We start from the raw sequence: 26,616 nt of genomic DNA, 5'->3' as shown, positions 1-26,616 counted from the left end.
AGGAGGCACAAGAAATGAAAATAGAAAAGCAGACAGATTTTGAGAATCCCCTTGCAGCAGCACAAATCTGCTGCAGGAGAAAAAAAAAACAACAATTGGCCTCGTAACCACAGGAATCCGGTTTCTACCACTGAGCCGCACCAACAGAAAGATTTTGTCAGTTTGGTCCAATATCAGACAATATCTCACTTTTCATTGAATTCAGGAGCATCCCAGCATGTGTGCTGCTCTCACAAATGATAAGGTGAGTGTAGCTCTGCTATTTCGTCTGACTGTCTTTCCTACAATCTGCCGAACGCAGCTGTTTGCTGCAGATTGGCAGTCAGTACATTTTCAAATACAATGCTATGTGTGAGATGTGGGGCTTTTCTATACTGGCTGTGTCTGTTGAATGCTGTATTCAGTGATAAAACAATTTTACACTTTTTTTTCGCACTTAATTAAAAAATTTATTTAAGGATGAAGTTACGACTGAATCAAGACCCATTGACTTTATATTTTTATTGCACCATAAATTTAAACTACAGTGAACGTAGCTGGAACATTTCCTGTCCTCCAAACCAGAGAAATCATATTTCACTCAATCAGCCACAGGAATTGTAGTCTGTGAAAACTGTAATGAAACCTATTTCAGCTGTCTGCTTTAAGGCACCGCTCTAACCTGCCTAAAATAATTGTATTTGTCAGGGTTTCAGGTTTCAGATTCATACCACACACGCTGTATCAGGGGATTTTGCTCGTGTGAAAATGGTCAAATAGAAATGTGTTGAAGACTGGTCTCAACCTAAAGGGTTTCCTGCCCACTTGAAATACTTTTATTTGTAGAAGTGTAGATGTTTAGCACTACGTGATGTTAAGATTAAAGCAGTATAGGTAAAATTATTAAATTATTATCATGTATTTGTACATATTTGGTATAAAAATGTAGGAATTTCAAAATACCAAATATCAGTACTTAGTACATTTTAGAGGTCAAGACATGGACTTAAGTTGCATATTTGATCACAACATACTTGACTCGACAACAGTATAAACACTTGCCAATTGACAATTAATATAACCACAATAACTTGTGACCTCACTCAGACTATTAACTTGAAATAATGACCCACCTGAGGAAAAAAGATTAACAAGACAAGAGCACTGAAAGCATAAGACAGCCGAGGCTGATGGGAATGTCTGTAGTTTATCAGGGGCTCTGACCTGATAATGGTGATGGCGCCAGATGAAAAGTCAGAGGAACATAAACCTCATCAGGATTGTTGACATTGGACATAACATAACAATCCGTCCAATGGCTGTGAAGATATTTGACTTGAAATTGTCAACCTCATGGTGGTGGTGGACAAAAAGACGGCTCACAGATCACCAAAGTCTGTATGATCCATCCTCTGGGAACCTTGAATGTCTGTGCAAAGCTGCATGTTAATCCCTTCAGTAGTTAAAAGGTAGTTGAGATATTTCAGTTTGGACCGGTGGTGGACTGACCAGCAGACCAACCAACATACCAACATCGTCATCCCTTGAGCCATAAAAGATTATTATTATTGAAAAAAGTATATACGTATACGTGTATAAAAGTATATAAGTATAATGTATATCTGACAACAGCCAATCACGTTGCTCAACCAGGAGGGAAGACTTGAGTCAAATGTAAGATGTATATGATAAATATGTCAGTCAGAGGCTTCCATCAAAAACACACTAACGATCTAGTCCCACAAATAAGTGCAACTACCTTTTCATCAAACAAGGCTTAGTTTTTCTGCTCGCTGCCAAATCCCACAATGTTTCCCTCTCCGGCAGCGTTTGTGCACTAAAATACTTGACAAGGTTTTTGGAGGAACTTTTCTGCCCTAGCTCCCTCTTTCAGAAAAAAGAAAACCTCTCTCCATTGATTTCCTGTTACTTTGTGACCAAAATAGTGCAGTGGGCTTAGTCCCTTGTGTGTGCTGAGCTGTTCTAGACAAGCAGGCAGTCGGAGGCAAGCTGTGGGCTGGGAATGGATTAGAAGGGAGCTGACAGTGCGTGAGTCTGTTGCGAGCCTCCCGTGACAGTCGGTCCCAGACGAGGAGGCCAAATAAACAACTCTAGCGAGTAAAGCACAGAGCTGTGCCTTGAGCCCAGAAGGAGAAAATAGAAAGAGAGACAGGAGAGAGCTCAGGAATAAGATGACACAGGGTGCAGAGGCTTCCGGAGAGGGTAATGAGTTTGGCCAGGTTCCCATGATATGCTGCACCACACCAAGAGAGAGCGTTAGAGAGAGAAAGAAAGCGATGCTTTTAGTTTTTCCGGTTTGGATAAAAATGTCCCCATCCGTTCATCTTTTGTGTCTAGAAAAGAAGTCTATTGTTTTTTCTGCATCAGAGAAGCCAGAATCCTATTACATTTGATGGCTATAGACACTTCAGCAGAAAAATAACCACGCTCCTGTTGTTTACTGTCAGTATTGACTTCTGAATCTTATGCTTATGCCAGTAGAGCCTAAGGGTACATAAGCCCATCACCCAGTTTTGAGTAAGAATTAAGAGAGATGAAGAGGCATTAGTAATATTGACCATATTCACTGATCAATATCTATTTATGCTCCTGTTATCGGTGCATCTGGGTGAAGTGGCTCTCACAGTGACGCCTTTTTCTCTATTTTCATTCTTCCCTCCCTCTTGCGTCCCCATTTTACTACTCTTTTCTCTTTACAGAGGGTCTCTACCAGCTGGGTGGTCCTCGCTGTGCCCCTCAGAGCAGCATTGAAGGACTGGAGGACATAGAGGTAGGATAATTACAAAGAGTCTCTCAGTGTATTCACCAGCAGCCACGAACAAGTAGAAGTACCTGGTTGTTTGTCTTGCTCTGTAGCCCCACAACGTTGACAAAATGCTGCCTCTGTTCCTTCCCTCTCCTTGAGTCTCTCCTTTTAAGTATCTCTTTTTTCAACTCAAACTGAACCCTTTTGCAGAGGAAATGTAAGACCCACGTGCTGCTGCTCGTGGTGCACGGGGGGAACATCTTGGACACAGCAGGCGGAGACCCAAGCACAAAGGCTGGTGATGTGGCCACCCTGGCGTCAGTGCTGGAGAAAGTGACGCGGGTGCATTTCCAGGCTGCTGCAGAACACGTGATGATCAAGCTGGTGCCATGTCCGGCTGTGTGCGCTGAAGCCTTCTCCCTGGTGTCAAAGTGAGTGCCGTTGCCAAAACAGGGAGTCTCATTGGCCCCTCTTAAACTTGTCATTTGAAGTTCCTCATATCTGGATAAAATCCTAATGTGGTTTAATACACTTTCATCTATATTTAGTAACAGAAAAAAAACTGACTAAATATCTGGACAAGGCTCACTGAGTACTGATGAGTATGAAAATGATGTGAATCATATGCTGTGGCCTTCATAGTCATCATTTCTCAACCAATTAAACACCTGCAGGACATTTTGTACCAACATGTTAGACAAAGCTCTCCACCAACATCATCAACACACCAAATGATGATCGTCATCCCTCCAGTAAGATTCCAGAGACTTGTCTGCATCAACAAACTATTCTGGGTGCTCGTTATGGCCTTAACCGGTCTTATTCATAGCTCAATGATGCCTTGCATGAATTATGGACAAAACCTCTGGTTATTCCTCCCACTGTTATGTTATGCTACAAGTGTCTTCCTCTTTGGGGTAAATGAGTCATGTAGGAACACAACCTGTCACACCAGAAATGGGATAATGTGAGCATACCTCTGCCTTCTACCACCAGGGAGAGGAGGACGACCTGAGCAATACTGCCTCAGATTATAGTAATAAACCAAACTGGCTAAGCATTAGCTGAAATGTCACAGAGTTACAGAGGAGAGGAGGGTGGTGTGAATTATTTAAGCATGTAAGAGGTGATTTCATAGATGAGTATAGACTATACATATTTTAAATCAGACCTCCACAGATATGAACAAATTGGTGTATGGCGTGATTCCTGTCTGTCATATGAGCGAGATCATCACTGCAAATGTCCTGAAAAAGTCCTGGAAAATTATCTGTGGAAAAGAGTTGGAGCCCTGTTGGTTTTTTTAACTGCTCTCTGAGGTCACTTGTTCAGGTCGTCCTACAGCCGTCAGTCGTACAGGGCAGAATATGAGCGCATTGTCCTGTTCAAAGTATGACAGGTTGTGTTCCCTCATCATTTATTTTCAAAAAAAGTTCCAAGAAAAAGAGAGGGCGCCTGTATCACTGACTCTAGCAGACCCTTGGTTCAGTGCAAAGAATAACTGGAAGTTGCCCCCATAATTTAAGCAATGTAATATGGGGCTAGATATACAATGCATAATGTTTATTTCCTTTTATTTATCACCTATCTGTGAATGCGCCTCCTTAAGCCAGGTCACAAATCTGAGTACATCTATCTTGCTTTTCCCAGCTGAAATGCAAATGTGGGTAGGTATCTGCTACTGCGTCTGAAGATGTTTGAAAACTCCCAAAACATGCCAAAGGAATTATTGTATTAAAAACAGTGTGAACACAAACACATGGATGGACCATGAGCCAGACATTATTACATTCATGGTATTATTACATTCATTGGCCTTCTGTATGACACCTTACACCTTACTGAAATTGTTTCACAGGTTTTGACTTGTCACAGGATGAAAAACACCAGTGTTACTTATGATAATGAATTAATGATAGCTGCTTCAGTTTCCGGGTCTCAAACTGTTTGCTGAGATGTTTTGAGCAACAATCATATTGTAATCTGTCAACACTGGTTCCTTTATGCATTTACACTTGGCTTTGTTAACATTAGATAGCTATCCGATCTGCTTCGTTGAACAAGGCATTTAGGTATCGCAATGCTTCCCTTAATTTGTTTTTATGGGGTTTTTTTTTTCAGTCTCCTGCTTCATTATGTGTTTTGTTTTAGTTTTTTTTATTCAAACAACATTCTCGCAATTTTTATAGACTGCCTTAATTACTAGAGCAATGAACCGTCTGCGCTGGACTTTACTGTTAAAGGAGGCATTTCATGAATCTGCCCAGTATGAATGCAAATCTGCAGGAATTAACATAGAGGTAAAAATGCTTGGCTGGCTAAGGTGGTGAAGGTTAATTGAGAAATATATTGACCAAAGACCCCTAAACAGACAGTGCAATGTTAATTAGTATGCTGATGACATTTCCAGCCCCTGCAAGCAAGTGGTCATGTGGAATATTAAACTCCCAACCTTTTTGAAATGCTTTTGTTTTTGATTGTGAATTCTCCCCCTAACGTTCTGGAGGCGGCTCCTTAGCAGACAAATGAGCGGCTAAATGACATTATACAGTTCCCACTGATCTTGAGGCTTCTGCAAGGAATGTGTGCAATGATCTGTTTGTCTAATTAGCTGCCGTTACTTTGTATTCAGGTTTCATTTTGGTATCAATTTCAGAGTGGAAGTTAATTGCGGAAGTTGTGACAGTAGCTCAGATATTAACAGCAGTCAGTGGATGAGTCTTCCCATATGGCAGATTATATAGAATTGTGGCCATTAAACCTCACAGGCCTCACTCCCCGCAGTCATCTGTGTAAAGTAATGACATCCTCGGCTGGAAGATATTTTTGATGTACAGGAGGTAAATGCATGTCTGTATTCACGTGTTTGCTCTTTCTTTAGTCTTGTCTGCCGTCTGTGCAGAAACGCTTAAGCGTAACTAATGATTTCATCTCACATTTAATGTCATATATCCCAGTGGTCACCAGTTTTATCTTTGACAGTGTCACTTAGTTTTTCACGGCTCTCCAATTACAAGCGGATGATGTTTTTGTTGGAATTGTCACTAATCACTGTGGCTGAGAGAATGTGTTTGGCAGTCAAGTGTCTGGTTTTGTGATTGGCGTTAGCAGGAGTGAGGTAGTGACTCGAAGCAAGATGAGTGTAAAGAGATTTGAGTGCTGTAGCTGCTTGGCAGCTTGACGTCCGCTTGGCTTTCACCACATCCAGAGATAAAATATTAAAAACAACAACTCCCCTTGGGAGACAAGCGCAACTGTTATTGCCACATGTCTCGTCTTGCCTGCTCTTTAATGCATGTGGACTCACACACTTATGAATACATAGACAGTTTACATATAGCCGAGCATGAAATTTAGCTTGAAAAGAGCCCCATTCATATTAAAAAGCTATGTCACAAAGGACCAAAGCTGTTTTACTCAGAAGTAAATTAATTAATGTAAAGAGATATAAATAAATAAACAATTAGATGCACAAACCAAAAAATTAAGAAGGTTGAGCTATGTGTAATATTCTGATCCCACCTTATTTATTTGGTATTTAATTGTTATGTTAAGATTTATTTTCCTGCAGAAGGTTTCATTTTTCTTCAACAGGATTATTTTTTTTTGAGCGGGATTTTGTTAACATGGATCAGGGTGACAACCCAACATAAATTTAACTGTTTTCAACGTCTAAAGCATATAAAACAATAATTTCAATTAAAAGGAGAAAATAAATGGTTTGAAAATGTTTCCTAAGAAATACATATGGCTGTAAGCAAATATGTGTTTTAATGCTCTAGTGAAAGTAGACAAAGCTTACTTATGCCCAGATGGCTCCAGGTCCTCAACATTTTCCCACAATATGTGCAGCCAGTAGGCAGTCATACACGCCCACACGGCACCAAACACAACACTTATTCAACTACACTTTTGTCAGTTAACAGTGTTTACTCTGATGACAGCGTTGGACATGTGGGTGTGCGGAGCCTCATTTATTTGTGTGCCAACATAAACATCAGAGGAATGGGCAACCATGCAGGAAGGAAACGCTGGTGTATGGGTAATTTACTCTCATTCTGGGTAACAGATTGGCTGAAAATCGCACCACGGAGTGGAGGTGGTAAAGCCTCTTAGCGCCTGAAAGACAAACTTTCACATAAACAAACCACTTTGGACGCAGTTCTTGATGATTCCTTATGTACAGTAGGAAGTCCCCACAGAGGATGAACATGTTTTTCAGCCTGTGTTGTCCTCGTTGCCACGTGTGTGCATGGCCTGCTGTGCTCAGAAGGGCTCATTTTTAGCTCTGCCTGCTAATGAATGTACCTGACAGTGCTGGCTAGGAGCTGGGTGTCAAGGAAACACACACATGTAATCCATAAACACACTTGCGCCAATATATCCCACACAAAAAACAGTTGGAACAGAGCTCTGAATGTGTATTATTGCACCATAGCGCGTCCAATTAACAGCGACAGTGAAAAGGCTCCCAAATTGATTTCCCCTCGCAGCCGACGCACTGCCTTTGTCACAGTTTGAAGAGAAAGAAATGTTTCAACTATTAAAAACTTCAGCTGTGGTGCAGGAGAGAAAAATCTAATGGATTCATGTGTCATTGTGTAGGATCATTTTTCCATCAGGGAGAGCGGAGGAGGAAGTCCACTTGCCCAATGTGCACAACGAGTGACCTCAGTTCACGGAGATAGAGACTCATTATTCCGTCCATCGGCAGCTGGAAAGTGCTGCTGCTATTTCTGGGCCCTGTCCCTAATTAAGAGGCGGAGGGCCATTGCTGTTCATGTTAACTGCGCAAACATTGTGCCAGCCATTAAGAAATGGGGAGAGCAATTAAGCAGGAATCTGACAGGCTTCAGAGTTTTCTGTTTGACATTAGGTAGCGAGCGGCAGGAGGGTTGCGGGGCAGAATAATACAGTCTATCTCAAGGTTATACTGTGTGAGATGAGGCTGATTGGAGGTTTAATCGGCTCTCTCTACCTTAGTTTCTCCCCGCTATTGTGAATCTATCTCTCCATCAACACATTGCCATGAAACCATAAGCAGGACTTCTGTACATCTCTCTTGATTCAAAGATAATCAACATGGCTCTCTTGGTTTAGAGATGAAGGAAACCTCACAGCCAATCTAAATTCAACTTATATCCATAACAAAGCAGGAAATTAAGCTTTTTGTGTTACGTGAGTATGTCTTCAATAAAAAAAGGTGCACTGTAGAGACATCACAATATGACCTCAGCATTCTCTCAGTTAATATCACTTGCATTTTACTAATGAGAGCGGAGAGATGTAAACAGGGTAAATGCTGCCGCTCATGAGCGAATGACTCATGTTTTGAAATAACGGGGGCAGACTCGTCACTGCAATGTGAGCCACGCTCCTCCACCATTCAGGGCTCTGTCAATGACCCCTGAATGGTGGTTGAGGAGCAAAAAAGCCTTCACAAGTGACATATTTGAATTATCTGCTATCTGTGCGCTGGCTGATGGGTGTCAAGTCTGTCGTTTCTGTAGCCTGTTCGATGACATTTTGGATGAACATGTGCTCTTAATCAGGAGCCTAAATCTACAGCCACACACTATAAAATCCAGACTGTCGAGCACCATCTGTCTCTGACAACAAACACGACGCTTTCCAGTTTTGCTCCATCAAAATTGTCTGCCTGAGATCGCAGCCACTATTTTACTGATCACCAAGGAAATTATAGTTAAGGATTATTAAGATTAATTATAGCCATTAAAATGTAGATGGGATTCGAATGGTTTTGTGGAACAGACTTTCCAAAGCGCATGTTTGTATAGACATAGATGTTAATGATCGCCGCCAATTAATTAGGATCATTGATTCTGAACAGAGAATAACCCGCTGAAGTCCTAGAGGATGTCGTACGTTCAAACTGCCTCAGCAAATAAACCAGAAAACACTAAGGCTCATGCACGTACACACACACACAAACACACACACAAGCAAATACTTTACGTGCGCTCTTTTGAATGTAAAACAGTGACTACTCTGTGGTAATCATACTAACAAGTGCTTGCATAATCAAGTAATTATGCAATGCAAATGATGAGTGTCTCACCTGACATTTGTTGAACAGTGCAGCAGGTGTTAAACCTCTGCTCCTGTCATGTGACTTTTGAACCCTGTTCAGAGGAAGAGCTACGTTTGGAATATTAATTCGAGTTTTTTCATTTTGGGTCTTTATTTGTTCTGTGAGCAAGTGTGTGTGTTTTCTTTGCTGTGTTTGTGTGTGTGTATGTGTGTGAGCAGCAGTTGTTAACAAGACTCTAATAAGATCACAGCCTTGTAACTACAAAATCCTGGTCCAAGCCCTCAGTGGTACTTGGTTGGGATAATGGGATTTCTCATTTCACTTCTAAAACTCAGTAAACAAGAAGCTAATAAACAAACAGTTTGTGGTGGTAGGTGACCTGATGGTATTTTGTTGCACAGCAAGTCTTCCCCCAAGACCAATACATTGTCATTTCTGTGCTTGAATTGCCTGAGCTGAATATTTCTCACAGAAGCTTCTGTAGAAGAAGTGACACCCTTGTTATGCAAATAACTGTGTGCAGTACCGTTGAAGTAACGCCGAATATATTACAGAGGTTTCCCTTTTTCCTGTTTTCTTTCAAATCTGCATGGGGGAGCGGGTTACAGAGCAGAATCTGTTTCAAAAAGCTGCTCCAGAGAGAGCAGAGCAGGGTTCATGCACCACAGAGTTGACACTGCAGAAGCAGACTGCATCTCAAGAGTTTTCAGGTGATGTCTGTACACTTTTCTACTGACAGCAACACATCAGAGCCACATCCTGGGGTGTGACGCCTCGCACTGCTGCTCATTACTAGCAACTCCAGTGGGAGAGTGAGATTATAGAGATTATATAGGACAGACAAAACAAATGTCTACAGAGAGTCCACAGCCACGCCGTGGCTCCGTGAGCTCTGCGCATTTTTATGTGACTGTTACAAGCAAAACACATAGGCAAGGCAGAACCTGTGACTGTCCATTTTTTGGATGATAGCTTTGCCCTGTTTGATTTTTACATATTTCTGTCAAGCAGAATATGTAGACTTCCACATTTTTCAGTCTGTTTACTCAAGCGGCTGATGTAAATAATTGCAGGCCAACAGAGATCTGTCAGTGTTTGCTGTGATGTGGCAGTGGGGATTGTGGAGGTGGCTTTATCCACCGCAGATGTCAGAGACTGGCTGCTGAACACCGTGTTGCTGGGAGCACAACAATCACATCTATTGTCTCTTTTCTTCCCCACATGTTTCCCAAAGCCTGCAGCACGGTATTTTTTTTTTTTAAATTGCTACACCAATTGGCCATGGCTGCTATAAACATGTTGTAGTGCAGAATCACGGCTGTGATTCCAAAAAAAATTGATGATAATGGAGTTGGATGGGGTTTTTTTTTTTTTCAGAAGTTCTCAAATTTGTGAAGTTTTATTCAGATGATTTAAATGTGCTTCGGTCATGAAAATAGGATTATAATGAGAAATTTACACAACCGTGCCGTCAGTTCAGGCGGTTGAGGAAATGGCTTAATCTGATTAATATACATCAGAGCATTCACAGTCAGTCAGAGAACATTGAATTGCTCTGACCCCCATTGTTCACAAACTGAGAGGAATATTTTCTTGTATAGACGGTACATGGACGCCATTTTTCCTTTTCTGGGGTATTGTTGCCATGGCGGCACAATGTTTGACTCTAATAAAACAAAGTTCATAATCCGCTAGAGGCACAAAAGGGCCTCGGCATTACTGGACTTACTATTAAATCATGGCAGTCCAATTAGAAGAACGATAAGGATATCTTTCACCTCTCGGGAAATACACTTATTTGCTCACTTAGTTAGATTCAGTTAAATTAGATTATATTAGAAGATTGATATTAATTTAGTCTCTGCTCAGTGGAGAGATTGGTCCAGAATGTATTTAGATTCAATTCAGTTCAACTTTAATATAAGTATATTGCACATAATGAAACATAGTGTTGTCAGAAAAGCGTACTATGTTATCTGTTGAAGATATCCAAACTCATTTAAGAGGCAGGACAATTCAAGTGTGAGCTGCTGTTTACACTTTACACGTACGGTGCAGCTGGTGGTAAGAGTGCGTGAACTCACAGCAGGACAAAGAGAAAACAGCCAGAAAGAAGAATAAACCTTACAGCCTTACATAGGAGAGAGCAAGAGAAAACAGTTAACCCTGGTGAAAAAATAAAACCTGCACCTTCAAACAATTTCAAAACAATTATGTCCTTGCTGTATTTTATTAGCTGGCATATACTGAAGTGTTGGAAGTGGAACGTGTGCAGCGCCAATAACTCATGCAACCACTGGGCCCAGGAGTTGGTCATTAGCTAATTATCTCCAATTCATAAGATAAATGTTTGTTAAGTAGATCTTGTTTTTATTTATTCTCTGGTGATTTTCTCTATTTCTTTACTGTTAAAAAACCCACGAAAAGGAAAAAAACAACAATGAATTCATCCAACTAACAAATTTTGCCTGTGTATTCAAAGCCTGATGTATTCCTCCTCTTCATAATCTGTTGATAAAAATGCATAATTCAACTACACTTTTGCACTGGGTGACATGTTCTTTCCTTCTTTCCAATGAATGTGGGCACTGTGGTTCACTCTGACTCAGTCGCAAACACGCCATCCTGCTGCTGGAAATAGTCCTCGTCAAATACGCTGTTTACTCCTGTTTGAGTAAAATTTGCTTATATGAGCTGTTTTAGGAAACGACCTAGCCATGTTTAAGATTTAAATGTTCAATTTGTGTCCTTTTTACTTTAATTTGAGGATATGGGGATAGAGGGCATCATATATTATACGGATAAGTGGTTGTACAGATTGTAGAACCTTCTGCATTAAATCTGTGATTTCAGGCTATATATTGAAAAGGGTTTGAGTCTCAAGGCTACAGAATTTTTATGGGAGGCCAAACATTTTGAGAGACAGATTTTAGTCTTTTCATGGGATTTGTGGACCATAAAAAAATATCAGGCAGCTCTTAAAGGAGTTTTTGGAAGGCTAAGAGCTAAATGTCTCACAAATCTATTTCTGTATTGAACAGATTGAACAGAGATCAAATTGTTGTTGATGTTGTGATTTAAACGATATCTGGCAGAGCAGCCCTCATCCTCACACAGAGGTTGTGCCCTTCTGTGCGGTGAGGTGTCCATGGTTACTGACATATTTCTGCCTTGGTGTGGCATCGCTGCCTCTTCCTGTGAGCAGAGCATCTGATGGATGGTGACAGGGTTGCCACTGCTGCTCAAGAAGAGAGTGGGGGGCAACGCCATCCTTTACTGTTTCCCCACGCTGTCACATGAAGTGTCTCACTTGATCTGTCCGTGCACTGTCACTGCAACACACACGAGCAAACACACACACACAGTAATGTCTACACAGCAGTAAAGGCACAGAGGCTGTGCTCTCATTGTTGTTACCTCTTCAGGTTTTATTTCTTGAGATAACATCCTTCTTCTCCTTGTCTCTTGTCTTGTTTACACACACATTGTACCATGTGGAAACGCCTTTGTGTCTCAAACCAGATGGAGTGCATCATGAACAGATTGAATGAGGCATTAATAGATGTAGGATAGTCAAAGGCAAGCATATGACAAAAGGAGCATTGTGAACTTTCTCGAAACCTTCATTTATTTTGACATTACTATGCGTTAGGAACTGATGACTGGCATTTCGCTAGGTTCTAAGGAAACACCAAACAAAGGGCCTTTACAAGACAGAAGGTGATGATGTCATCTGTTGTATTTCTCCATCCATCCATCCACCCCTCCTTCCTTCCTTCTGCTACCACCCCCTCCAGTCTGAACCCATACAGCTATGACGAGAGCTGCGTGTCCAGCAGCGTTGACCACCTACCCCTGGCTGCCCTCCCCCTCCTCGCTATCGTCTCACCGCGCTACCAGGATGCCGTAGCAACCGTCATCGCCCGAGCCAACCAGGTCTACCGCAGCTTCCTGCAGTCAGAGGACGGCCAGGGATTCACGGGTCAGGTCTGTCACACCCTGTTCTGGAGAGGGCAGGAGAGGAGAGGATAACTCCTACACTGTAGTCTCTCACCACTGAGTCATGGGCAGTACACACTTTAGTGACAAAGGAAGTAAGGATTCTCTCTCTTCTACATAGCAACTTCTAGGCTCTTGGTAACAAGATGCGTTTTGTAGTGAGGTAGGTAAAGACTGTTCACAAGTTGAATTTTACAGCACTAGGTTAGGGCTGTGAAACACAATTTCTGTGCTTGCTCAGCTTCAATTATACAAAGTATTCTCAATGTTATTTAATAACCAGATCAACAAGTGTCCATCAAAAAACTGAAGAAAAAAAATGTTTTCACTGCAGTTTTTATTCCTATTAGCTGCTGTAGTTCAGCTGCTGTTGTGCTCATTTTCATTGAAAAGCCTTGGATTCTCATTCAGGCTTTGATGGCACATGATTGAAAGTCACTGGTACATACAATCTTGATGAGCCAATCAGCTATGACCATGGAGAGCTACATTAGATACAGTAAAGTAAGGTTCAAGTTAACAGCCCGAAGGGTGATGACAGGTAATTACAGCAATCTCCGTTATTCTTGATTGGTTCTTCCTATTGTGGATAGATGATGTATGTTGTGATAATTGGTATTTTCAATTCCCTGGCATTGGATAATGGTCTTGATGGATGGATACTGTTGATATTATTTTTTAATTTCATAATTCCTTCTCCTCTACAAATTTATTTACTCATTCAAAAAGATCAACTTTCAACCTTGTCGTTTGTTCCCTCTACAATATATTTTCTCTGCAGATTAGTCTTGTAACTTGTTATTACCTTAATCATATGACCTGTGGGGTTTTTCATTCCAGCGCGTCATAGTTTTAATAGTTCACCGCCTGGTGACAGTGGACACGTGGATTGGCACTTAACTGAAAAACAGGAGCTGTTTCCCAATTTCTTCCTGCATACTGATTTTAAGCGGGTTATGAGGATGACACGAATTCACGATGTAAAAAATTCACAAAATGAAGGAAACTCAAAAAAGCATGCAAACTAATGATGTGTAAATGCAATTTCAGCCAAAGGAGAAAAAACAAGAAAACCTGCACAACATTCCCAGATGGTTAGCCAAACTGCTTACCCAGCAGATGAATGGTCTAAATGCGTGGGTTTTTCCCACTGGGTTGCTTGTAATTACAGCTTGAATGATATGTTGTGAACGCAGCATAAAAAAAAATAAATAAAAAAAACTGATTGTTTTGTGAGTGAGCTGCTCTTGAACGATATTGTCCCCCAATGCAATGCGCAGAGGAGATGGAGGAGCTGCCCACTGCTGCACAACGATCAAATAAATTGTGACTAACAGCTCCAGAGGGATACATTACAGGAAAACAAAAAAATTAGTATTAAATCTTTAGACACACATTTGGCTTTCTCTTTTATTAGCAGCGGTGTAGACGGATGTTATTTGGCATGCATATTGTTTCATTAGCTGTTTGTACAAAATGGTCAAATCTGTTGATTCCTTACATACTAAATTTCAAAAACAGTACACTATGACAGTCAGTCCATAGTAGATACTGTATCCTGTTTGTATTTCGTATGGAATAGGGACACACTGATGGTCATACCTTCCTGTCCCTATGAAATATGTTGTTTTCTCACTTTTTTTTAATTCCCTCTATACACCTCTCCAATTGCCCTCCTGTCAAAGCTTTTACTGACTGAGAGAACCACATGTGGAGGGCGTCTAAATCATAAATTTCCCGAGCAGGTATGCCTGATGGGCGACTGTGTGGGAGGTGTGCTGTGCTTTGACGCTTTGTGCTTCAGCAACCACCAGAGGCCCGGCAGCCCCAACAACAGCAGCAGGAATAACAGCACTGAGAGCCTGAAGGTATGAGCTGAGTGTTACAGCGATAAGATGATGATGATACTCGGGGCTGTGTGGCGTTTGGGAGGCTATTAACAGCTGGCAAAAGAAAATTTTACTGGTGATATATGATTAAAAGAGGACTGCAAATGATCTATACCTTGGCGCGACTCTGTGTTCTTTCTAATAAAGTAATTTTTACAGTTCAGTACCTTTATTAAGAATGGCTTTTTAGAAATGTCACTGTACACCAGTGCCAATGTCCTCTGCACTATGTTTTTCTAAAGTCTCTTATATAAGATGTAAATCAAACGGAGGTTAATTTTGTGTGTGCAGATCACCATTTGTTGTCAGCGTTTGACTCGATGGGAATATCAATTTTTCGGAGCCTCATTTTAAGCAGTCCCCGTGTGGTGTGCGTGTTCCATATTCATTGTAACAATTGTGCTGTAGCTTGTCATTTTCTTTTTCTTTTCCTCCTGCTAAATGTTGCATGATCCCCACTTTCTGCCTGTTAGCCCCTCCCGCCCCTCTCCTCCCTCTCCCCCTTTGCTATTCAAATCCACTCATGTCTTTATAGATTCAATCTTGCGCAGGCACAGTTTTTTCCTCCCACATTTAACTGTTCACCTGGGAAAACGCATCAACTCCCATCTGATTGTGTGTAATCTCCTGATGCAGCCACTGCTGTGAGTGTATGCGGCTTTACAGTAACTTGCACATTCTCTCTCCTTTCCGCTCAGGATAACTCGGGGTCCGTGCTAGGGGAGTCCAGCCCGGGGCTCAGTTCTAGCAAGAGGCTGAGTAAGAGCAACATCGACATCTCTGCCCCCAACGAGGGGCACAGTCAGGGTGGGCCGCAGCTGAGCCGGAAGCAGAGCGACTCGTATGACGGAGATACCTCGTCCACTGGCCAGCACAGCTTTTTTCCCAGGTGGAGTAGCACACATGAACACACCCACACACAGGGATGGGCAATATGATGATATGTACTGTGAGAGAATACAAGTCTGCCTACTATCAGACAGTATGACTGTATACATAGAGATATTTATTCATTTAAAATCTCTGGTGTATTAGGCAATGTTGCAAATCAATGAACAGGACTGGTTTGGTTGTTCATTCCGTCTGTTCCACTAACAAATCATTTTCCAGATGTTTTCATACTAGTCCTGTCAAAATGTAGTTTTAGTTTCGTTTAAAACAAAACTTAAAAAAGCAACATGTGACTGATTTGATCAGCGGTCGTCGAGAAAATCGAAGGGCAGACACACACAGACGGAGATTTATCGATTTTATTAGTAGGATGAGAATGTTGGAGCCATGTTGGACCAGTGACATCATCATCCTTGTGAACGCCCACAAGAGGTTAAATACCTGGGTCTCCACACCAGAAAGTAGGACCAGTCCTAGCCTGGTCAGATGCGTACACGAACTGATGAAGCCTCTTGGATGAGAGGTGAAACGTCTTCACAGACAAATAACCTAGTCCAGTTGTTTTCGATTTAAAAAACTCCTTTAGGATGAGAATGTTTATCAATATCATGACATATAATGACATGTATCATAATAGAGACATTGTGAACACATTGTTCACCTGTGTTCACATACATAAAACATCTGACTGCACCTCTAGCCTAAATCTGATCCAGACTCTGACCTGAAATAACCCTAATACAGCAAAGTACCAACATAAAAAACATGCCCATCAGATCTACTAAGTAAATAAAAGCTTTGGTAAACTCCCTTTAATCATACACTTGGATCAGATCTCTGATTTTTATTTATGCTCTTTCAGCAAAAAGTGACCTGAGGTGACTTACAGTTGTACATCCACAAAGTAACACACACTCACAAAGCCCATAATCCCAATCAGACTGCTTCAGCCTCACAACCAGAATGGAGGGTTATAAACAAGTTGTGTACAATCAAATAAATTGCAGTATACCAAGTGCTGCAACAACTGTCTGCTACTGTTGGTTAATCTGAAATACTGGAGCAAAAGGTTTATTTAAGGTACCATTCATGGTAACCTTGAATGGTACAAAGGGAAGCTGTAAACTGCTGAAATTACAAATACGTAGGTAACCAAAAACATAAGACTCATGTAAACGTCGTAGAAAACAAGCCTCTTTTTCAGGAATTAAGAAACTGGAAGTAAATGAACAAACAATTCCTACAGGTGCCCCAACTTTTGTAGAGGACTTACAAACCCTCTGTCTGTACAAAGGCAGCATTGGAACAAACTGTGTTACAACACCCCGTGATACATTTTTGGACAGCACTGTACTGCAGGAAGTAGCACTTTTTTTTATCAGAATGTGAGGAAAAGGCAAGTAACAAAGAAAGACAGGAGTGGTCTCTTCCAGGGTGTCTATGCTCCCATCCATGGGGTGTGAGGGGTCAGTGGTGAATCATATGCTTTGGTTTTCACAGTTACCAGATCTCAACCCAAGTGAACACCTATGGGAGATTTTGGACAGTACTTTCCACCACCATCATCAAAACAAGATGAGGGAATATATCTTGGAAGCATGGTGTTAATGCCTCCAGTAGAGTTTCAGAGACTTGTAGAATCAATGCCAAGGAGCACTCAAGCTGTTCTGGCTGCACATGGTGGCCCAACACCTACAGTATATACATGGAATATAGTTATGTAAATATAATTATATTATTATACATTGGATCATTTAATACTTAGTCATTTTGATAAAAAAAAATGTTGGCAACAAAGCACATCAGACATCGAAGATACAGAATAGTGTTAGAAATTCTACCATCCATTTCTGTCAAACAGCATTTGTCGATAGGTTATGAGTGTGTTAGGGGTTCATATAATGACCCAGATGTTGCACGCCAGCCCTCATCCAGATTTTCCTGGAATGTGTCGCCCAGTTTCGCCCCTGCTCTTTATCAATATTTGCAGCTTGACTGCCCTGCGTGCCTACCTGCCTCTGCTGGACTATAAATAGCCAGTTTGTGCCTGTGCCAGCCAGTTTGCGTGGGAGACTAAATGCTGTGGCTGGATGGGGTATGGCTGCCATGTTGACTCAATTCAAGCAACCAGCGTTCCCATTACGAATCACATGCTCCACTGGGCTCACACCATCACAACCACAGAGTCGCTGAAGATAGGAGCTCATCAGTTCACAGTTATGCCATCCTGGGTTCAGGGCAGTGCACCTATTGCCTTTCACTCTTGCGCTGAATAAGCCCGAGCCTGGTTGTGTGGAGGGTGACCTCTGCCCCTGGATTTTGCTCTTTTCCCGTCTTTGCACGTCCCAGTTGATATTCCCAGTCAGCAGGAGGGCTTGTTAAAACTCCTTTTCACAGACATTTTCCTCCTATCAGAATGGCTGTCTGCCTATGGTTCACTCCATTTCAGATGCTTCCACATGTACCTTTCCCTGCCTTGGCCCTGACTGGGAATTGCCTGTGAGATCATGTGCAAATGGTCATTACACTGCTCTTATGAAAAACCCAATGAGGCGCACTCATTGTAGCAAGCAGCATGGCTTTTTTTTTTTTTTTTTTTCTTTTTGTCTAATTTTTTCTTAATCTCCCTTTGACTAATTTCACTGAACATATGGCAGTGAAACTGGCTTCTAGAGTTGCAAAAAATTAAATACCAAAACACCTAAATGGACATAATTGACATAAAGTATTTAGAAATCTGTTTAGTCTAAAGTGCTCAGTAAAAAAAAGATTATGTGTGGTTAGAGCCAATAAAGGTCTGCGCCTAATGCCCATAAGGAAATTTATTCGACAAGCTGTAGCTTCATAGAGAGGCACCAGCGTCAGATTTATTTGCCACTACTTCAGTAAAAGGCTGGACATTTTGTGACTTGTCATATGTTTCAGCTCAGTTAGCAAATCTAATATTTGTCATATTTATTCAACATATTGGTAACAGTTAAACAGGAAGTGAAGCAGAAACGCTCATCTAAATCTAAAAATAACACATTTCTGTCTGCACCAACAGGCAAAATGACAGTTTCCGAGGTACACCGTTATTAAACGTTTTATGTTCCAGTGAATGAGAAGTGCACTTACCCAGAGCATGGGTTTTTGTTCAAATAAATTTAACATGTCAGCATGGGACATGAGTCTATTTACAGCAGTAGAGAACATGTACAAACCCACTCTTTTAATCACGCTCATCCTGATGGTGCATGTCCTGTTCATTCAATAAGTAATGCCCCAGCGGTTCCCTGTGTCCTCAGCCACACAGATACTTCTACTAGTTTCTTGGAGTTTGGAGGATGTTAGTGCCCAAGAGGATATTTTGCCTCAGTTACAGGTTTTGGTAGGAAGACAAAGAAGCAGATTAGCAGTAGGGAGAAGTGAAGGAGTGGACACATTATGAGAGAGAAGATGAAAAAACAAAACGGAAGCAGAAGACAATCAAAACACTATTGATTTGGCTCTTAAAGACGTCTGGAGACTGTTGGCTAATCCTTTCTCCCTGCCCAGGACTTAATGGGGAAATCTTGGCTCGCTGGAGAGCATAGAGACAGAGGGTCAGGACTGAGACGGGCTCGGCTGTTCAAACAGCTGTAAGCATGATGTAGCCTGTGAAGGCTGAATGAATAGCGGCTCAGGCTGAGTCATAAAGGCCCGGTGCTGACAATGACCCCAGAATGTTAAAACAACCCAGCCTACAACTGAATCAGGATAAAGCAAAAGCAGCGCTGACTCACCTGTGTCGAGAACCAGAGATTTGCCTTCACAATGTGTGTAATTTTGACTTTTAAGGTTTCAGATAACCCTGCATTTCTCTTCAAATACAAACAAAAAGCTTCTCTTCTTTCATATACTCATCCTCTTGCCTATAGGCTCAACCACTCTTTGCCATCAAGCACTCGAATTTCAATGCTGAACCATGAACTGGGTTGAAAGGAATAGTTGCACTTCAAAATGATAATTTTTGTATTACTTACCTGAAGCTACGTTTACTGGCTTTTACTTCATTCTTCATGGGAAACACAGCCTTTAATAGAGCAATATCAAATGTCACTAAAAACATCTCCTGTGGCAGCGTGAATGTCTTAGATCCATGTGAATGCTCACTGCAGCCCAATCATCACCACATTATAGCTAATTAACCACATTCACACAATCCTCACATGCCTTCCTCCAGTCCATTTATTGGCCGGTTGTGGCTACATAACATGTGGTCAGAGTAAAAGTCCAAGGACCAACTGGTTTTTCATCTGGTAGCCCATGGCGACAGACAGTAAACACAGAAGAAAAAATACATATTCGCTGGTAGAAAAAAATAAAAATTTCATATTTTGTGTCCGTGTCTACTCCCCAGTTTGATGAAAGAAAGTGTAGAGCGTGGCAGCAGTAACACCAGCCTGGTGTTGAACCCTGGCCGGTTCGACTTTGAGGTGTCAGACTGCTTCCTGCTGGGCTGTCCATTGGGCCTTGTGCTGGCCATGAGACGCACTGTGCTGCCTGCCGTCCAAGGTAAGAAGCAGACACATGCAACACATATGTGAGAATGCCACTGTTTATACAGATGCATGTATGCAAGGATAAGCACATTCTATTGCGCAAACACAGATAACAGTATTTTTAGTGTGTTTGTGTGTGTGTCCATTAGTCTCCAATTGTTTTGCTGTGTCAGTTGGTTTTCTGTTGTCTTATTACAAGCTTGTCAGTCAACTGTAAAACACATTTAACTGCACTAATCTGTATGAAAGGTGGTCGGAATATTAGCTTTGATTGTTGGAAATTGGAGTGCAATGTCATAGTTGGATGGTTTCACCATTTTCACATTTTACTGATTTTCTGTAATAAATACTCACATTTTTTAAAAGGATCAAATCAGCTTAAACTCCTGGATTTGACCTCTCCACTCATTGAAATCTGCCGCGTTCTCTGTTCCACGGACAAAAAGACAAGTATTCTTTTCATGCTCTACTCTTCACTGTAGTTCACTACAACAAAGGTCCTGTGATGGCGAGCACAGCTCAGAATATGCCTCCGCTCAGTCTGTCAAACATCGCTCTTTCTCTGACACAGCTAAACCTCATAGCAAAAATCCCTCTGTCTAATAGCTGTGCCTGTCCATTGTGTTCTTTAACCCTCAGTGAGTCAGCTCCATCCAGCCTGCTCTCAGATTTTCAACCTGTTCTACCCCTCGGACCCTTCAGCCTCCAGACTGGAGCCACTGCTACAGCCTCTCTTCCACAAGTTGCCACCGTTCGCTGTGCCGCGCTACCAGCGCTACCCTCTAGGAGACGGACGCTCAATGCTCATAGGTACGACAGGTGATTTGAAACCTGGAAATCAATTTACTGGTGTGGCGAGATAAACGCGAGCAGCAACGCCGCACCTGAATATTTCATTGGTTAATCTATCTTCTGGTGTAATTGTATTGCCATATTAATAACCTTTTGGATTTTGCATTTCAAGGCTGGCATTAGACCTTTGAGGAATTCTTTTAGTGAGACTGGATTACAGCAGCAGAGAGAGTAATGTGAATTTTCATGGATGCAGAAGGCACATAGAGCCTCGATCCCATCTGTGTGAGGTATATCCTGACCCCAAAGCCTGAAGCCTGAAGTAATTATACTTCATATTCTTGTGGTGCAATACCTTTAGCCTCCCTTAGCTCTCTGAGGATCAGGCACAGTATGTGAGATATTAATCTGCTAGCACAGTCCTGCTGTAATCCCACTGGAGGGCTTGGTTGTAGAGACTGAGTCCTTAATGAGCCACTGATTTATTTGAAGCATGTTTTATCCCACTTTTGGTACATAGAGACTCACTCTAAACAGTCACAGCAGTTGTGACGCATCGCCTGGTTCCTGCCTCTCTATCCACCTACATCACTGAGAGAAAGTAGGACAAGGACTGATCGCTTGTGCTAACAGCCTGTGAGCATGAATCCAGATATGAAGATAAGGCTTTGTCGTTTGGTGCAACGCTTTAGGAAATTTGGAACCTTTCTACTCAACATGCAATCATTAGAAAGATGTATAACTCAAAGCAGATTTGTCAAATGTGCCATCTCAGTGAAATGGAAAATTAGTTTCCATCTTGGTTTCAGTTATCCTTTTTGCTTGGAGCACTGCAGGTCCCTTTTGTCAGGAATTTTCATATTTCATAAACCATACTAAATGCAACTTGAGGACAACCATGCAATTTGACAGTTTGACACTTAAACCGAACTATCGTTGTAAAATACAGTAATAAAGAGTTTTTAAGTGGTTGTGAGCGGTGACAACTCTAATTATCACTAATTATCAGTCGTATATCATGCAAAAGGCAAAATTATCGTAAAAATTCGATAATTATCATACAACCTGTAATAGTAACATTTCTGTCACATCTGAACATAAAGGCCACAGCAGCAGTACAGTTACAGGTGCACAAAGCGAAATGAAATGCATGAGGTGTTTTGCCTTCTTAAGATCACTGTAAAAATGGTTTCACCTAATAAGAGATATTTCTCATGTCAGATCAGTTTATGATAAAAAAAAAACAACATGATGATCATCAGATTTGCTATATCCCTCCCCTAAATTTGTGTTAATGTAAAGTATGAATATCCAGAAAAACGCTGCAGCATGTCAGCAAATAGATAGTCCTAATTTAGCATATGTCAGTCCTTTTGCTTTGGCGCTGTTGGATATTATAAAATCAGCTACAGAAATCTCTGTCTAATGATGAAATTGATGAGAAAATTGAACAGGGGGTTCAGTGTGAGAAGCAAGAGCGAGCCTCCCTTGTGCTCATCATGGTCATAAATTTAGGCTTTAACAGAAAAATCTGTTTTAAATAGATCATTGATGCAGCCTGTGAGGGAACAGAAAACACTTTTCTTCCTTAATAACACTGGTGTAGTGACCATTCATAACCTGCTTGTTATGTCAGTAATAGTTAGATATTTCATAGAATCATCTAATTATCATCATTTGTCCATCCCATTTATATGAATTGAAGTTGACAAAATATTAGGAACACATCTCAGTACAACCCAGCACAGTTCAACAGCTCCAGAAATTAGAGCCAGTAATATAAAATGACCATTAAAACAAATCAATACCTCTCAGACAGATTCAATAAAAACCAAGTATTATATATACTGATAGTTCAGCGAAAAAGCGTGTCATAACAACCTTTTCTCTGAACTGGAGAATCAGTAGAAATTGACTTAAAACTTAAAAAGGATATGACATGGATTTATATCATCATGGGAATAGTGTGCAGTTAAGAAAATCACTGCCAGACTGGAACAATAGTTTCAGCACCAGCGGCTGTTAAAGGAAAGAGAAAACATACAATGGCTGAATAACGTTAATAATAACATTCCATGATGCATGGTGCAATGTTATGTTACCATAACAGCAGCAGTGCATAAATGCCTTGTTCCGTCTATTAATAATGCTAATATGTCATGCATGGGTTGGGATGAAAATTAAACGCCCCAGCCCTAAGCGACTGTCTTTTAATTTTGTTAATGTTTCTCGAGAACTACCCATCCAAAAAATTTCACAGTCGACACCGCACTTCCTTGGGTATTGAGCAATACCCATGTAAAGTTTGAAGTCGATCGGATGAGCAGTTGTTGAGAAAACAGAAGGACAGACAGACGGAGAGACAGACAAGAGTTTTTGCATTTATAGTTAGATTATCTTTCAACCCACCACGGTGCCACCACTCCTGCTTTTGCACTAGTTGCCAACTATTGCACAAGCATTATGGATTTTTTTCTTAATGCTTTTGTTATGTTTGATAGCCACATCCTTTTTTACAGATCCTGTTCTGTCAGTCTCATTACCGGCCCTCTATGTGTGCCTGTCATTCTGGTGAACATGAGAGCGTGCCACGTGTATGGTGGTCTGGGACTGAGCTCACTTCCCCACCACAAGACCCAATCCCTCCTCAGCTGCTCATATGTGACTTGTGTACCACAAAAGAAATGTCTGGTGCATGTTAGTAAATAACGGGTGTAAACTGGATACTGGATGCCCAATCTGTGATTTATTAATTTAATCATGTTTAAGCCAGTCAAAGAGCGCCTCTTAGAGCCAGTGGTGCTGATAAAGGTGATGGAGTGTAAAAGCAGACACAAGCGTAGGCTAGCAGCTACACTGGGTTTTAATTATGAGTCTTGATCGGGCTTGGATGCTGTCAAATTATGTGTTAAATTAAAAACCATAGACAGATGCACATGGGCATCGGCAGACACACGAACACACTGGCTCACACAGACACACAGAAAAAACAGTGGCACGCATCACCCATTTCCTGCTCTGTAATATGGTAATCAGTTGTTATGAAGGCATGGAAAGCCAATCAAATCAGGCTCCTTTGGGGATGACTTTGACATCAACACCCATCAACAGTGGAGCTTTTATTATGATGAATGTTGCCAATATAGAGAGAATGAGTCCTCTTCCTATTGATTTCCAGCTATGGTCCAATGGGAAATATGATCATGCAAGAAAGCAAATTATAGTCAGTACTGATCACGTGACTGACGGTGCTTTAATGCAAAAATGGTTGTGTGTTTTTTGTTTTTTTTCTCCCCATAAAATTATTAGTTAACAGGATGCTTGTGTGTGGAGGCTGAGAGTGTGGCAACGACTGGAGGGGAGGGTGCAGAGTTAAAAGTCTCTTTCTGTCTCTTTTTGTTACAAAGACATTTCAAGGCCACAGTGCAATCTTCACCGTCACCTTGTGAATTCTCTGCGTGTCCTTCTTTTTTTACCACTGTCATCAGCTGTTTCACTCTCCCCTGCCTCGTGCTTCAATCATAATCCTTCCGTCGTTCAATCGCACCAACAACTCCACCATATTTGCTTCATCCTCATTTTCAAACATACTTGCATGCGTCATCCCTTTTTGTATCTGTCACCACGCAGCCCCATCTGTCCTGCTAGCCCTTACAGTTTTTTGATGCTCCTCTCTTTCTGCTTCTTCTCCCCACCACATATCTTTTGAGATTTTATGTAAAATGCATCAGTCACTGTTCTCTTTCTCTCTCTGTCTTTCTCTCTCTCTCTCTCCCTCCCTGCCTCTCCCCTCTGCTCATCGTGTTGAAAGAAAGACAGAGTCGTGCTAATATTCCAGAGACTGAGAATAAGGCTCCACTGAGAGGTGTGTGGCAGGCAGGGCTTATTAATGATAACAGATTGTAGTGTGTGTGCGTGTCTGTGTGTTTGTGTGTGTAAGGACATGAATGTGTGTGAGCATGCATTCCCTCCGATTTCTTAAAAACCTTTTGAGCAGGTGTAATTGACAGAAAATCATTGCAAAGTATACAATATATACAACGGCCCTGACTTCAGTGAAAACATTTATAACACATGGGTTAGAGAATATTTGTTGAGAAACAGGTGATTTTAGCTTGGCGATATTGATCACTGATTCTATCTAACAGCAGAGAGAGAGGCAGCTGATCTCTATTCAGTTGTGGATACCAATCATTCACCGTCAGTTTCCATCTCAGTAATCTCAAAGCAAATCCCCAAACTTGTAAAAATTCAAAGATTTGAACTTCTCAGTGGGATGCACTTCATATGAACTCATCTCTCTATGTCCAAGGCTACGAAAGTACAAGGTAGACCCTCTAACATTCAATCACAATATTTCCTTTCACTTTGAATCAAGGGATATAGATAATATATATATACAATATAAATTTTGAAAGAAGTCAGAAAAAAATTCAGTTTGCAATAATATAAAACAGTGAACGTAACTGGCAAATATTTGATATATATTTAATATATATAACATTTTTTTCTTTAAACATGGTGATTGATTGACATTTTTTTTCAGCTGTACCTGAGTATCACACTATGTTTCATATATTGTGTGATTCTGTAGCAACAGATGCCTGCTTCAACAATATGAACCCAGTTCGTGTTTTTATTACAGTTAATATACTGCTTCTTTATCAGTAATATTTGAAAGATGATAATTAAAATTAAATTATAATTAAATTTAAACCAGCCAAACAATCCTTAACCTGCTGTTTGTCTTATGTCTATTTGTCTTTTCATACAAAAACATGTTCTCTGCCCGTATTTATTCAAAACCGCGGCCATTAGACAGAAAATCTAGGATCCAGTCTGGCAGCACTGATACTTACACAGTACCTGTCAGATTCTATCATCTTCCTCATCCTAATAGTCCAAATGTAGACTGTTCTTTGCCTTGACAGTGGGGATGTATTAACCACACCTGATTCCCCGTCACGTCTGAGAGAGTGACTGTTCATCTGTGTTCTGCTGCAGACGTCGATCCTTCACTGACAACACATGCAACATGTGTCTGTGTCTGACGCCTTATTTAGAACCACACCAACCAGTCAGCAGAGAAAGGGTTAACCTGCCAATAACTGGCGCCACTTCATGAGCCAATCTGTCCATTTTAGGTGATAAGTTTGATACGTGCACCCACGCCGTTTGTGATTAATGTGAGTGGAAGTCATGTAAACACAGAAAATTGTGTCAGAGGAAGCTGTTAGCAGAATGTGTTCTTTCCAGATATGCAGCTCCCATAAAAGATGCGGTCTGGCCAACATTTGCAGGCAAGCAGGCACACTTTCTCTCATTTCATGTCAGCTCCCCTAAACCATGCTGCTCCCCGTTCAAAGCTCTCAGTATTCACCTTATGTCCACTCCATCACATCAAAAGACATCACAGGGGATTGAAATGTATTACAGTAAACGGGAGCGAGTAGATGACATGATACCCAAGTGGGGTCATCTACACTTTGACACTTGGCTTTTTATGTGACATACATACACATATATATGTATCGCATCCCATTCAGTTGTTTGACACAACATGGGTAGCTTTACAGATCATCAACATTTCATCTGTTGCGCACTGTGCAGCACAGCGGTGGTGTAGAGGTGAGGTGAGAGGCAGCCCTTGTAGCTGTGTTGTTCAGCTTCCTGTTCCTCAGCTATCTTAGGCGATACTGTTAGGTAGAAGTTGAATTTCATTCA

At 41.2% G+C, this 26,616-nt stretch overlaps 1 protein-coding gene across 3 annotated transcripts in view; it reads left to right on the top strand.

The window, feature by feature from the left end:
• Window positions 1-26,616, top strand: part of pitpnm3 (PITPNM family member 3) — an 89,000-nt gene that overhangs the window by 46,071 nt on the left and 16,313 nt on the right. For all 3 annotated transcript variants that reach the window (XM_056374056.1, XM_056374059.1, XM_056374057.1), the window contains 7 exons: window positions 2,700-2,770; window positions 2,957-3,177; window positions 12,596-12,785; window positions 14,543-14,665; window positions 15,385-15,575; window positions 19,959-20,113; window positions 20,740-20,910. In XM_056374056.1, coding sequence (XP_056230031.1) covers window positions 2,700-2,770; window positions 2,957-3,177; window positions 12,596-12,785; window positions 14,543-14,665; window positions 15,385-15,575; window positions 19,959-20,113; window positions 20,740-20,910 — 1,122 coding nt within the window. The remainder of the gene's footprint in view (window positions 1-2,699; window positions 2,771-2,956; window positions 3,178-12,595; window positions 12,786-14,542; window positions 14,666-15,384; window positions 15,576-19,958; window positions 20,114-20,739; window positions 20,911-26,616) is intronic.

The sequence above is a fragment of the Seriola aureovittata genome, chromosome 4, assembly GCF_021018895.1.
Source record: "Seriola aureovittata isolate HTS-2021-v1 ecotype China chromosome 4, ASM2101889v1, whole genome shotgun sequence".
Taxonomy (NCBI): domain Eukaryota; kingdom Metazoa; phylum Chordata; class Actinopteri; order Carangiformes; family Carangidae; genus Seriola; species Seriola aureovittata.
This window is presented reverse-complemented; position numbering and strand designations above follow the sequence as displayed.